This window comes from Patagioenas fasciata, chromosome 10, assembly GCF_037038585.1.
Source record: "Patagioenas fasciata isolate bPatFas1 chromosome 10, bPatFas1.hap1, whole genome shotgun sequence".
Classification (NCBI taxonomy): domain Eukaryota; kingdom Metazoa; phylum Chordata; class Aves; order Columbiformes; family Columbidae; genus Patagioenas; species Patagioenas fasciata.
The window spans coordinates 1,749,547-1,764,657 of NC_092529.1; the positions used below are offsets into that span (position 1 = coordinate 1,749,547).

Sequence of the window (15,111 nt, forward strand, 5' to 3'; positions counted from 1 at the left end):
CCTTTTGCGGTAGTTGAAAAAAGCAAACACATTTAAATCTAAGACAACCTTCTGACCTTGCACAGTTTGCTCCAGTCCTTGGTGCACTCTTGTCGAAATCCAGCAGTGAAAGCTCCCAGATACGCTATCACACCAGCTGATATCAGAACATCTCCTGTCAAATTATCATATGTGTCTTGAAGATCATTTGCAGCATCATTCCACCTATGACAAGCAGAAAATACAGAAAGAGATGGTGCTGAAACCTCCACGTTAATGGTATTGATGATAAAAATCAACCTTTATTGCTGTTATCTTCCGGTGGAAAAAAAAGACACTGTTTATGTATTTTATTATCATTTTGAAGACTTTCTCTACAATTCTCCCAATGTTGCTGCCCATATTTTTACATTACAATCAGGAACCTTTTGAGGGCCCAGACTGTTACAGTCCTCAGCAGAACGGCCCCCAGACAGATACAGTGTTAACAGCTCAGAGAATTCAAGTTCAAATCCTACGTCCACAAGGGCTGTTATATCTGCCATTTGAACTTTAACCTGACCTGGATTTCTCTCCACCAAGGCCTCCAATCAACTTCTCTGCTCGTTCTAGTTTTTTACCACACAGAACAACCTGTAATTCTAAACGAGCCTTTTCTTCAGTTTTCTCAATGAAGGTTTGTTCCAAAGCAGCCAAACTGCTTTCGAGCGCTGCGAGTACTTCTCTCTTCTGATTCAAGATCGCCAGTGTCTCTGCTAAGGACTGCTGTGCCTCTTTCAAACGTTCTTTTTTGGGTGCGACCACCTATTCAATTATAACCAATACAGAAATGTTTAAAGCACATTTTTGTAACTTTATTTTTAATACAACGCTTAGGGTTAATATACCAAGCGAAGGAAAAGGGAAGATCTCACAGGACGGAGGAACTAGGATCAAAACCAAACACACCTTTGCGACCCTGTCATACACCTCCATCGCCGTAATCCATTTACACAAACCCTCTGCTGCCGAGGAAGCTTTAGCCACCTTTTGTGGATCAAACTCAGGATTATTCAAGTATTCAGTCCGAATCTTTTGCATGATAGCTGCCTGGATAACAAAAGCATTATAGCGCAAAGGCTTGTGGCTGACACTTAATGACACTGATTGACTGCTGTTTCTCTACACAATGAAATAGGAAAGAACTACTCTATTAATCCTGCTAGAAACCACTGCTCATTTGTTTCTCTTGATTTTTCTGTCACATTTTGTGAGCTTTTCCTGTTTTCATCCTAATCCTATCCTCATCCTTTATAATCATGCACTTGGTGTGTCTGCCATGTGGCAGTCACCTAAGTGCTAAGAGCATTACAGTTCATGTAGAAGCCCTAATTTACTCTGTCCCTTGTGCACATTTCATTATTTGCTATCTTTTCAGAAGACATCACTGCTTGGGATTGTTATAGAAATGTCTTTCTACCAATGTAAGACAAAAATCTAAATTAATAACATTGCTTGTGCCTACTTTTGGGGACCAGTTTTATGAAGGTCAAAACATGTTCATTTTCCACGGAACTGAGCAAACATCAAGAATCACACGGTTGGACTCGATCTTTAAGGTCTCTTCCAATCAAAATGATTCTATGATTCTGCTCCCTCCAAGGCACCAGCTTATGCTCATTCTTGGGCACAAGATAATGGACAGGACAATTTGCTCTGATACAACTTTCTACGTTTTATTTTCAACTTTTGATGAGATAGTACTTATAAATTGCGAAGTTAGAAACATTTGTGCACAGAAGGATATTTCATTCAAATAGAAGACAGGCTGAATAGAAGCCTCAGAAATTCTGAAAGGGAACTTTAAAACCTTCTGAAACGCCAGCCCCAAGGCTCACCCTCCCTTGCCAGGACCATACTCATCCTGTGGAGATACCCACTCACCTTGTAAAGATCCTTGGTCTTAACAGAAGTTGACTAACCTGAGATAAATGGAGCCTCTGATATAATTAAGTCTTTGTTTTTCCTCTTTCTCCTTTTTTTTTTCCCCTTGCAAAAAGTGTCTACGTGCTAAAAATCACTGAAAAATTAGACAGGAGGCTTACTGGAATATTGTCCTTGTCATACTCCTTCAAATCCTTTAAGAAGTTAATGTCACCAAGAAGTTTCTTGCTTGGAGACCAGTAATCCAAAATCTACAAAACACGGTAAGAAATATCTTTCCAAGCTTTAAAACAAACACACAAACAAATAAACAACAAAAAAAGCACAAATCTCTTTTAAGTAAAGGTCATGCGTATTTAGAACTGATGATTTGCTAACTCCTAGAGACATCAATAACCACACAATCCTAGAATGTCAGGGATTGGAAGGGACCTGAAAAGCTCATCCAGTGCAATCCCCTCGCCGGAGCAGGAACACCCAGCTGAGGTTCCACAGGAAGGGGTCCAGGCGGGTTTGAATGTCTGCAGAGAAGGAGACTCCACAACCTCCCTGGGTCCATCCTCCTGACACTCCCCCTTTATATATCTGTAAACATTAATGAGGTCACCCCTCAGTCTCCTCTTCTCCAGCTCCAGAGCCCCAGCTCCCTCAGCCTTTCCTCACACGGGAGATGCTCCACTCCCTTCAGCATCTTGGTGGCTGCGCTGGACTCTCTCCAGCAGTTCCCTGTCCTTCTGGAACTGAGGGGCCACAACTGGACACAATATTCCAGGGGTGGTCTCCCCAGGGCAGAGCAGAGGGGCAGGAGAACCTCTCTGACCTACTGACCACCCCCTTCTAACCCACCCCAGGTACCATTGGCTTCCTGGCCACAAGGGCCCAGTGCTGGCTCATGCTCACCCTGCTGTCCCCAGGACCCCCAGGTCCCTTTCCCCTACACTGCTCTCTAATAGGTCATTCCTCAATTTATGCTGGAACCTGGGGTTGTTCCTGCCCAGATTCAAGACTCTACACTTGCCCTTGTTATATTTCATTAAATTTTAAATCACCCAACTCTCCAGCCTGTCCAGGTCTCTGGATGGCAGCACAGCTTCCAGCGTCAGCCACTCCTCCCAGCTTGGTGTCAGCAGCAAACTTGCTGACAGTCACTCTATTCCCCCATCCAAATCACTGATGAATATATTGAATAATATAGGCCCCAATACTGACCCCTGAGGTGTCTCAGGGAAGAGTTACGTATTTTCTACATACAAGTCAAGCAAATTAAGTGTGTTCTCTTAGCACATTACAAAATTTTGAAAATTTGGAATTCTGGAAGTTTTTAGTAAAATGATGACTGGAGGTACTTGCCTACTTGAGTGGACCTTGGGTGATCTCAGTTATTGAACAAGTGCTCTGCATTGAGAACATGAGTTACACTCATTTTAAACTATTGTCTGTGATTTTACCTTGGCGCCAAGTTTTGTAGGATCTGCAACTTTTTCTGGTTTGATGTCTTTCATGACACACACAGCAGCCATGACGAGTTTGACACCAGACGGAGGATTTTTCATTGATTTGACAATTGATATATCAGAAGGCTAAAAAAAAAAATATGGCAAATGTTATGCCTTTCTCACCACTGAGACACATGAACTAACAGAAAAAAGGGGAATTATAACACAATTACACATCAACGTAATTATAGAGGACTTTTAGAAAGGACAGTATTAGTAAGAATTAACACCACCAATGGATCCTCTGAAGGGAAATAAAAATGAAATAAATGCTAGTAACTGTAAACTAAAGATTAATTGAAATTCTGATTTTAAAGTTTAGATCAGCTCACCTTCAAAGTGTCAAGAGCTTCAAGTGCAGCCTCCAGGGCTGGGATCGCCTCTGCCAGGTCACTCTCACATTCATTTTTCAATGCCTGGGCGGCTTCAGCTTTTTCTGTAGCAAATTCTTCATCTACTTTTACAGTTTTTCTTTTTTCTTCTACTTCTGCAGACTCTATTTCTATGGTCTAAAGAAACACATGAGTGAGCTTCCTATTGAGCAGCGAGTGATCAAATAAACTGAAACAACTAAGTATAGCATTTATGGAATACCGTAAAATACAAAGAGAAAATGGAAGTATTTAAATATGTTCATGTATTTCTTTCAGCATGGAGCTTAGGCAAGTATTATATATCCAGAGTCTGTATCTTACAGAAATAATATGATTTTCTTCCAGTTCTAAGGACATAAGCATAAATAGTGGCAAGTTGCATAGTACTGCAAACCTCAGTAAACAAGAAGTGACCTCGAAAACCTGAGCACAACTCCTATTGCCTGAAAGTCACATATCAGCAACATTTTACAGGCAGATTCTTTAGAACCCGTCTACAACCAGCTGAGATACTGCAATGCATTGTATGATTGAGATTCCTCATTCAAAGCTAATTAGTGCGAAGGTGAAATTACAGATCCCAAGTATACACTTGCTTTCACTAAACCCCACAAAGCTATATTTGTATAACTCTACCTTCATGATGGTTGCATTATCCAATTTGGCCTCTTCCAGTTTGGGCTGCAGCTCAACTAGTTCTTGTTTCATCTCGGCAACCTATACGTATGTAAGCCATATGTATATTCAGATGAACCAAGTACAATTTCCAACAGTTTCTGTATGATCTAGATCTTACCTAGTGACTAATTTATGGATAGAAGGAAATAATGCTCAGTTTCAAATCAAAACACTTCAGAGACTTATTTTTATGTCGTATGCACAATCTCTAATTTAAAAACTACATTCACTTATAGTGACCTGTTAACCGTTTAGGAAAGCGAAGATCTCTTCACATACCGCTCAGGCACTACGTGCTAAGAGGTCTGTGGCCTCCAGCACAGCTGCTGACTGTAGGAAAAAAAAAAGCCAAAAGACATTTCTTACAGTTTTATTGTTGAAGATTGAGCTAAATCAAACCTGAGGTGATGCTTTTGACCAACGTCTCTAGGAAAAGCCCTGCTTCTGTTAAACACGTTGTATTTTCAGTTCCATTTTTGTCCTGACTCACCTGTGATTCAGCAAAAGCCAGTTTATCTAGTCCGTTCACATATTTCTTCTTGGCTTTCATTACCGCATCTCTTTTCTGAGTAAGAAGTTGCCGAAATGCAGCAATAAGCTCAAGATAAGAAGTAGGAGTAACATAATTATGGCGTCCCAGACTTTGCAAGAACCTATTACAAAAATGAGCACCTTTAAGTTTTGTTTGTTTGCTTTAGTTTAATTGGTGTTAGCAAAGTATTGTAACATTGACAAGTAACAGGAATAAACAACTTTGACAACTTTATGTAATATTTTTATGCAGGCAGATAGTATATATTAACTTTGAAGACAGAAATTGGTAGTAACGAAGCTCAATCACCTACTGTTTTGTGTTTTCTTCTAAAAATTTAACTTAGAAGCTCTCTGTTGCTCATTTTACTGCTTTCAACAGTATAATCTTTTCACTCTTAGTATTTCTATAAATTAATGAGTTGTCTTCAAAAGAAACAGACTGACCTTGCAGAGAGTGACAAAACTGAAGTATGAAAATATTTACAGATGGGCACAACCTCCTGACGCTCGCTGTCTGTGAGCTCCAGTGTCTCTAAGAACTTATGAGCCACACGTTCAAGGGCATCGTCAGGCCACGGCTGCGGGAGAGCGGAGGAGAGAAGCAGTTGTAGCATTTGGCTGTTAGCAGTCTCCTTACTCTAAAACCAATTTTTACCATTCAAAACACCAGAATGACACACACTACTCCCAGCTGTGCCTCAAGAACAAAGAACTGGTATAAGGGTCAGACCAGGCAGCAAGGTCACTGCCCACTGACACCAAATCGCTTCCAAAACGCTACAAGAGATGCCTACTCTATTGTAAAGTTTTGAAAAACCAGAAGCACTCCTATACAGAAGAGCAAATCTAATGGGACATGAAAATATAGATTGTTAGAAAACTGAAGTAGTTTGTTGAGGAAACAACATCAGTATTTTCACATACCTGGAACCAATCAATAGTACAGCAGTTGATGAGAGAGGGAAATTGTCTCAGACGATTGCGGAAAGCATCTCCAATTGGGCTGAACGCTACGACAACATGGAGATTTTCTTTGCAGTTGTTCACAAAGAGCGTATACAAGGCCAAGGGACTGAGTTCTTCATTCCTATTGACAGCCTGAACTGCTGCAGAAATGGCCTTAAGAATAACACATAGGGTAAAACCAAACAGACCAGGCAAATTACCACTCTCATTACAAAAAGGCCACTATCACAAAAGTCAATGTTTTTCTCAGTATGTATGCTTTAAATAGCATATAAGTTCCCTAAACAACATTTGAAGACATTAACTTACTTTAGCTTTAATGTCATACTTGAATACGCTGTATTTACCTATTTGGAGAGGAAGATGTAAGTTTCGAACACTGAAATATATTCCATTCATTCATTTACCAAAACCAATAATATCTCAAAACAAGAAGAAACTGCTATATTTGAAAGCAAAAACTACTTCATAAAAGTCTTATAATCCTTAATTAATTAAGGATCCATGAAACACTGACTATATGCCTCAAAACTCTAATTATTCTTCCACAAAAGCATGTTTACGTAATCGCACAATTAAAATAAATGACAAAAATGAGTTTAGCAGCAATAAAGTGGAAATATTTTGATGAAGCAGATTCAAATGAATAAAAACCAACTTTGCTCCAGCTGGAATATTGTGGATAGCTATCAAGTTCTAGTATACATCCATTAAATGTGTCTGTACAAACTGTGAAACTGTAGAAGAGCCACATTATCTTAATCTTGGTATTCTATATTGTTATTATAGACCTGGCAAAGTTCCCTAAGTGCACAACTTAATGTGCTTGTGAACAGAATGTGGATCGGAATTAAAGCTAGTAGTAGGTATAAGGTGTTTACTAATATCTGGCTGATTTATCCAAGGTCTGATAACACGTCACAGAATTAAGTGCAAATATCCAAGCCACACTTCGCACAGAACTGACAAAATAGCTGAACAGGGATGTTAAAGAGAATTTCTAAACATACCTCTAAAACTTCTTGTTTTTCATCTGCTGCAAAAATATTGGGTATCTCCCCACTGTTGAGAACACTGTCAATATCTTCTAAAAAGCTTTCTTCTTTAATTTGTGTATCTGTGATTATAAATACAGTTTTCAAGCCTTTTACACCTGCGTTCTTCAGAACACTCTGAAAATGCAAGACAGTTAAAATGTTTGTACGTTCCAACACATCCTTCCCCTAAATTAAGTCAAAATGCAGACAGCTATTAATACTCACTTTCAGATCTTCTCTCCACTCATTTGTACCATAGGTCTTAGAAATCTCTGGTTGAAAAACAGACATTTTTGACATGAACGCTGCGAGACGAGTCAAAGATTGCCGGCCGCTTCCTCCCATTCCGACCAGCAAAGCGTTGCCCCCTGCCTGCTTCAGGATGCGGCTTATACGAGACAAATGTTCCAACATATACCTATAGTTGAAACGTACTGATTACCAGAATGGCAGAAATACATACATATTTGTGCACCTAGAAATTCATGAAACAAGTATAGAAGTAGCATCTCAAAACCAATTTTTTTAAAGCAGGGTGGGGAGTGAGGAGGAAGAAGAAAGGGAGTGGGTATGCACCACAAAATAAAATAAAACTCACAACTTCTCTGTTATGAAATTATCAGTATTTAGCTGGATTAGAAATGACTACAAATTACTAAAAGGAATCGGCAGTGGTGAGAGCAGGAGCACTGCATGGGTAAAGGTGTCAACCAACAGAAATTCTCTACTTGTAATCATAGTATTATCAGTTTAAACCTTTTAAAGGAACAACTGGGAGGAAATGGGTTTTATCACCAAACCTCTCCCTCTGCCTTTGACAGTGCTTTATAGCTTCTATGAGAAACGGAGATTGGAACACCTTCAGAAAGCAATATCTGCACATTATTGGGAGTTCTATCTCGTTATAACACAAGCACAGTTTATTTCAGAAAAGGCAGCAAGGTCTACAGGAGATCCCCTGCTTAAGCACAGGGCATGGAGCAGTTAAAGTGAGCTGAGCAGCAGTTAAAAGTATCTCCAACAAAGGTTAAAGTATTTCAAAATAGATAAATTATTGTTTGTTTTAGTAAGTTAGAAAAATAAAGGAGTCAAATCCAGGTGTTATCCATGAGGTTGGACTCTAAGGCTGTGGTCAGACGCTCTCTGGCTGCTATTGGCTCAGGTAACTGGGACATCGCTCCTGCACTGGGGAACTGGCCTCTGGGCAGAGGCTGCCAGCTGCTCCCAGCCCCAGCACAGTTGCACACAGGTACTCACAAATCCAGCCTGTCAAAATGACCTAGACTAAAATAAACTGCTATTAGAAGAGTTTAAACTAATCCTAATCACCTTCACAAAGCACCTATGTGCCAAGTTATGCTGGCAAATAGGAAGAGGCAACAGGGAGGAGGAAGGAGTCGTGACCTCCTGATCTGTCTCGGATGTAGCTCTGCCTGATGCCAAGTGACGGTGACACCAGCAGCCTGCAGCGTCTCAGGTGTCTCAGGAGGAGCTGCAGCAGCGGGCTGGACACACGGCCTGAGGTGCAGCCTGGCTGTGCTGCACACAACCCGGGCAGACTACCCTGCAGTGCATCTCCCTCCACACCTCATTGCCCGCCAGCCCCCGGCTTGGGAAATCAAAGTCCAGCAGTTGCAGGCAGAACTGACACCCATTTCACGGTAACAGGCCTAGCAGAAGCAGAGCACCCGCCAGGTTTGGTGCAGAATATATTCAAAGCCCCTTAGGAGAAAATCTCATTATTTACTTCTGGATAGAAAAAGAAAAGGCATAAGACAAAATCAGTTCACTTCTACCCAAAAAGGTGTAATACCACAAGTACTTTTGTAGATGCATAACGTGGGGGAGACATACAAAAAACAGCCCACAAAACTGGATAAACCGAATTATCAACTACTGCTTCAAACTCTTAATACAAATCACATGCACCTGAAAACTACAAGGTTCATTCTTGTTTTGTGCATTTGGTTATATTCCTCCAGACACTGCTCCACAACACGACCGAACTCCTCAATGCTCGGAACTTCAACATAAAGTCTTTCATCTCCCTCGAGTTCTGGAACCATGTAGTCACCAAAAACCAAACTCCTCATGTTTTCTTCCGTTACCTGTGGTAAATATTCAAATTATTATGAAGTCAAGTTTAATATTTAGTGAACGTATTCCTCATTGGAATTTTAGAAAATGAAGGAGAATTTAGACACTCAAGACTTAAGGACAAGCACTGAAATATTTTGACTCTCAGACAACAGATCTCAAAATTCTCAATTTCCTGTATTAAACTTATTCTTAATTTGTTCTTGGAACACAATTGGCTCAAATTGTCATTAACAGTCTCATAGTAGTGACCTTCAGATTACATCAAATTGATACACATGGATGTTTACCAGTTTTCATTATATTATGAAATGGACAACTTAGACCACAAGGTTCTTTCTTCTCTAAGTCAATGAAATGACAGGGGAAGAAAAACAGAAAAACAGATAAAAGGAAGACAAGGCATAGAATTTACCATGATGATACAACATTTTAAATACTAACATTTCATAACAATTACAGAATGCTGTTTACCACACAGTAACTCAGTCACGGGCTAAATTTCCAAAGGGAATGTCCCTGTTATCCTACCTCCTGTTGCCCACAGATCCAGTACGTGTTGCCACATCTCCAAGACAAGACAGAATTTCTTTGAGAAGTTGCTCTGCTTGCCTACTGGTTAAGCAGATGCTTTATATCTATGTGCAGACTTCTAGGAGCTTAAGGAACCCTACACTTGGTAAATTAAATTTCATATTAAAATGCTGAGGCTTTTTGGGTAAATCTGACAAAATGTTGCACTTTTTTTTTTTAACTGAATAACACAGGTTTTTGTTTCACTTGCAGATACACAAAATTCTTTTGTGGAAAAGTAGTAAGTTTACACACACTTTAAATGCAATGTTTTTTGAAAACGATGTCTACATACAACAGTTCAACCCTTCCAAACTTTTTTCTCTTTTTTTTCCCTCAAATAAGTTACTTTGCCAAATTCAACTCAAATTTTCAGGCACATTTGATCCAAAATTTCACCTGTTGTTGAGAAACTTTCTAGTCTTAAATTTATAATGAAAGCAATTTGTAACAAAACGTTCTACTCACAGGTGTGTTTCCTTGCTTCAGGTGTTCAAACACGGAATCAAACTCTTCTTTGAAATGTTCTTTCACAATACCTTTCATCAACTTGAATAGCCAGGCTCTGTCATTGTCTTCCACTAGACAGTCATAGAAGACACGAAATACCTCATGCACAAACAGCCGAATCATTACGCGCTTGCTCTCAACGGACTCTTTCTTAATGAGCAAGCAGCCACAGATCACGCGTGCGAAGTCACGCAGGTTGAATGTGTAGTGAGATTTGGCTGGTGTAGGCAAAAGATTTTTGATGGCTTCCTTATACACCTTAAGACAATAACAACAAAAAAAGAACAAAAATCAACAAAACGGTAACAACACTTATATTACTATAATAAATCTTAAATGTCCTCTAAAATTTTATTTCTCCAAGACAAATATTTTACACTTAATAAATCTTAATAATGTCTGAAGATCTCAAAGTCCTCTGAATATACCACATGTGTTTCATGCAGTTTTGGAATATACGTGTACTACCAACCTAAATTAGCAAATGGGAAAAACAATTGTGCCAAGCATAAAGAAACCTGCTGTAGGGCCAGGAATAGCCCTCAGATCTCTTGACTTCCTACCCCCCTTGCACTGCTCCCTTCGTTGGCTCCCTTGGTCTGCTGTGGTGTGTCCACAAGTAGCAGAAAAACTGGGAGAGGAATGAAGAAATTGGAAAGGATGATTCCTTCACTCGTAGTTTCTCTGAGAAGGAATTTTGGAAGGGTTGCAATTGATATTTTCATTTTGTCTTTGTGTGTGACAGCCCGTCTGGCCCCAAAGAGATTCCAGCCTCCATGACATTATGTGAACAGGTACCACAGGTCCCCCACTAACGCAAATTCAAAGACAATTTTCCTAGAGTAAGAAGGTTGCTGCAACAATAAAACTAAGACAACTCTTTCAAAGCAGATGAGGTTGTCAAAAATAATAAAGAAAAAAAACCAAAACCTAAAATCTCTACTTCACCAATTAATTTATTATAGAGCAGTGGAACTTTAATGAACAAATTAAAGGAAACGCCCATTAAGGTATTTGCCTCTTACCTCTAACGTAGCAGTGACAATTTGATTTCCAATTGTCATGTACTCAGAAGAAAATTCATTAGTCCTCAGGTAGAAAGCTACTATGGTAGAGAAGATGCGAAGCATTGTCTCATCGCTAAAGGAATTAATAGTGCAAATGTTGAAGTGTCGCAAAAATCGAGAAGAAACAGGATTCCTTCCACCGCCTGGAGGCCCCATAGCAGCGAGCAGCTGTACATCAATAAGTTTAATTTTAGATGTGTCCTTTAAATCATACCTTTAAAATAAATTGCAATGTGACATTTAGACAGTTACAGATGTAACACATTTGTTACAGCTTACACGCATCGATATTACAGAATGTGCTCTGCATGCATAACATATACACTTAAAATATAAATATAGTATGTAATATATAATATTATTTATATTGCTTTTATCTTTTTAAGAAACAAAGCCCAATCAAAAACCCAAGACAACTCGTCTTCTAACCATGCACTGGTTAATCTCAACATGTCTGCTGGCATTAAGGAAAGATTATTTCTTTAAATTAGGTTACATAAAAACTTGGTGCAAGATTTTGAAGTGAGTAGAATTGTAAAGTGGCAAGATATATTGTCTCTATTCAAGAACAAGAGATATTTGAGAAGTGCCTGAAATCACAGAATCATTCAGGCTGGAAGGAACCTCAGACCACCTGTTCCAATCTTCCAATCTAAGCAGAGCCAAAACCCTCAAAAGCTGGGAAGACCTTGAGCTTATTTTCTTCACGCCTGTAACCAGAGCTGATTGCACTGATATTTAAAAAAAATCTTTAAAAAAAAGAAAAAAATGTGATGCCTAATTGTGAGAGTGGGTCCAAAGATGGAGCAGCATTTGCCTGAATATCACCATCAAGAACTTAGAGAACTGAGGCCCTGACAGAAAGAACGCATGGACAGTGACTTGGAGAGAGCCCCGAGGAGCAGCATTGTGCTGCACTGTTTCTCAGATTCGGGGGGCTGCTACTAACAATGGCTACTGTGGGGACTTTGCCTGCTGCTTCAGCCAAACGAGCCCCAGCCTGCTGAGAGCTACTGTTCTGAGGGTCTCTCCGAGCCAGGGACAAGAGCTGCCATCCAGAAGATGTGTTCTCACCTGCAGCCTCAGTCACACGTGTCCCCCACCTGCTCCTCCAAACAATGGCCAATGAAAAGGAGCACGCCCAGAAGCTCAACAAGGGTCCTGAGGTCAGCCAATGGACCAGAAAAAGACCCCTGAATGCTGGACACGTAAGCATTGGCAAAAGAAAGTGTGAATCTTTCGAGCCTGCGCAGTACGAGCTTGGGTTGCGAAATCAAGGCGGAGACCGGGCTAACACAATGGGAGCAAGGGGGGTGAAGAAGCATAAAAAATGACACCAGAATGAACACCGTTGAAGATCTTCCCACCAGAGGATCCCGAACCACGACGGAGGACCTGCAGGACTCCACGGGACCGGAGACCAGAAGGAGCTTCTGGAACTGGACTGGTGATAAACGCAACCTCATTTCTCATCTTTACTCTTACTTTTTCCCCATTTCTTTTCCCTTTTCCTTTTCTTACTCTCTCTATTGTGTGCCACTTTACGGGCAAATTAATAAAGTAACACTGCTTGATTGAATTATAACCCCTTGGCATTTTGATCGCCTTAATTTTGCGCTGTGAGATCAAGGTAAAAGAACCATCATGAGTCCATCATCGAATGGACCGTGACACTAACAGAACCTTGGGTGACACTGAAAACCAATGCGATGAATAAAATAAGTTTCATACAATAGCATGAATGTATGTAATTCTAAACCTGCCAATTCACTCTGAGGAGGAAGAGAAAGGAAAGGAACAAACAACTGCACTGGAAAAATAAAAACAACGAAAAAAAATAGACATTAAAAAACCCCAGGTGTACAAGAATGATTTATGTACACAAATAAAGCTGAAGTTCAGCAGTAAAACCTTCTAAAAAACCCAAATCTGATGACCAGTTTCCTAAACTGAAAAGTCATTTAAATACCAACACGGAAGTTGCTTCAACTTCAAATAATAACTTTTTGTATAAACCAAAGCTATCTTAACTTTCAGAAAGCAGCTTTTTAAAGTTTTGAAAATAAGATTCATGTGAATAAATATTTTAACAGCAAATGTAAGCAACAACAACAACAAATTTAATTGTATTTCAAATAATTACCAAAATCCGAAGTCAAAGAACTGTCTTAACAGCTCTATGGGAGGCTGTGCCCCGTACTTCTCCAGGGCGGGCATGTTCATGTCATCGACAAAGATAATGCACTTTTTTCCCACTGGAGGGCCAAAGACTCCTCTGCGCCTCTTGTCCAGCCTGGCCATAATAATGTTCTGGAATGCAGACAGGAATATTCAAAACATAGACTAAATATTTATTTATGTTAATTTTTCGAGACATAAACTCTCTGTTCTGCTAACCTGGGTCTGATTGGCACTGGTTCGAGCTGAAAAATTAATGAAGAAGGGGAAGTAGCGCTCCTTTTCCAAGTTGTTCATTAACTTGTCCTTGACATACGCAGACTTCCCCGTCCCTGTTGGTCCCACGAGAAGCAGCGGCCTTCACAAAGAAAGAAGTAAAGCATACACACTGCAGAAATCTAACAAACTTGCAATTACTAACTTGCCCTGCTTGTTCTACCTCTAAAAAAATACAAACTAAAATGTTCTAATACTGCATTACAACAAGGCTTCTTTAAAAAAAAAGCAGACATTAAGGTGACAAGTCATATTGCGTGTAGTGAATGCCTATTTTTAACAGGCAAAATTAACTTTGATGGCTTGATAAAAATGATGAAGTCAATGGAAAGAGATATTTCTACCTATAACCATTTTTTCTGAAATTTGCACTGAAGTAACTTACTTTCCATGTGTAACGAACAGGTCTAGCAAATAGGTGTATCGGACTGTATCCATAGTTGGGACTATAATATCTTGAATCTTCGCATTTTTGTCACCGTAATTAATATTTTTAATAAATTTATTCCAATGAACCCAACATCCTTTGCCTTTCAGCTAGGAAGAAATACAGACGTAAAACAGAATGGTGTTATTTCTATATATATGGAGGGTCTTGTCCACTATTCTACTTTTGAAAAATGAAAATAGTGAATTTTAATTAATTAATCTTAAATGTTTCAAAAATTCATATATTTAGTTTGCTTTATTTCACGAGCGTTAAAGTACATACCCAGGCTTAGACTCCTTTTCTTAAACATTTTGTTCAGCCAAAACAAAACCGTACAAAAAACCAACAGAGAACATATGCAAAAAATCAGAAGTGTAATTCTGATCTAACATTTCTAATGGATACTATAAACAAAACCGTGACACAAGCAAACTGCCTACAGGCTCAATATTCTGTTTTCCTCCTAGACAGTCCAAGCCTGTTCCTCTCTGAGGAAGCACATTTGGGGTGCCAGTTTAGCTTTAGCTACGGGGTAACTATAATGTGGCAACATCAGAAATAAAACTGATGTGGACATCTTGGTAGTTTAAAAAAAAAAATGTGGTCAGCACATTGGTATTCAAAATAGAACAATCAATGCAAAAAAGCACTGTGGGATTTAATCCAACACTCTCCAGCATCCAGCAACCTTTGTGAAGTTAAACTATCCATCTAGTTGTATTTTTCCTTCCATTCCTGTAAGAATCGGTTTTGGGAGCGCAGAAGCGATGGGTCATACCTCGTACACGTAGTCGTAGACCAAGCCTTTCTCTTCGAAGGGACACTCCCACTTGCCCACACTCGGTGGCACAGGATTTGTTTTAGATTTCCCAGCCAAAGTTTCTCTCAAGAAATTATCAAAAATGATCCTGCTGTCACCATCAGAAGTTCCACCAACAGACCAGATTGTGGCAAAAACAAAGCAAGCCTGCATGGCAAGAAGATAACAACTAT

At 39.6% G+C, this 15,111-nt stretch overlaps 1 protein-coding gene across 1 annotated transcript in view; it reads right to left on the bottom strand.

Moving 5' to 3' along the window:
* DNAH12 (dynein axonemal heavy chain 12) overlaps window positions 1-15,111 on the bottom strand; it is a 53,831-nt gene that overhangs the window by 14,928 nt on the left and 23,792 nt on the right. Inside the window, exons 35-53 of the mRNA XM_065845376.2 lie at window positions 14,897-15,085; window positions 14,074-14,225; window positions 13,632-13,770; window positions 13,378-13,544; window positions 11,193-11,448; window positions 10,126-10,425; window positions 8,917-9,095; window positions 7,213-7,405; window positions 6,961-7,122; window positions 5,909-6,103; window positions 5,429-5,562; window positions 4,941-5,103; window positions 4,409-4,489; window positions 3,731-3,907; window positions 3,351-3,482; window positions 2,064-2,153; window positions 928-1,068; window positions 542-783; window positions 57-204 (exon numbers count right to left, since the gene is read on the bottom strand). Of these exons, the coding sequence (XP_065701448.1) occupies window positions 57-204; window positions 542-783; window positions 928-1,068; window positions 2,064-2,153; window positions 3,351-3,482; window positions 3,731-3,907; window positions 4,409-4,489; window positions 4,941-5,103; window positions 5,429-5,562; window positions 5,909-6,103; window positions 6,961-7,122; window positions 7,213-7,405; window positions 8,917-9,095; window positions 10,126-10,425; window positions 11,193-11,448; window positions 13,378-13,544; window positions 13,632-13,770; window positions 14,074-14,225; window positions 14,897-15,085 (3,240 nt within the window). The remainder of the gene's footprint in view (window positions 1-56; window positions 205-541; window positions 784-927; window positions 1,069-2,063; window positions 2,154-3,350; window positions 3,483-3,730; window positions 3,908-4,408; window positions 4,490-4,940; window positions 5,104-5,428; window positions 5,563-5,908; window positions 6,104-6,960; window positions 7,123-7,212; window positions 7,406-8,916; window positions 9,096-10,125; window positions 10,426-11,192; window positions 11,449-13,377; window positions 13,545-13,631; window positions 13,771-14,073; window positions 14,226-14,896; window positions 15,086-15,111) is intronic.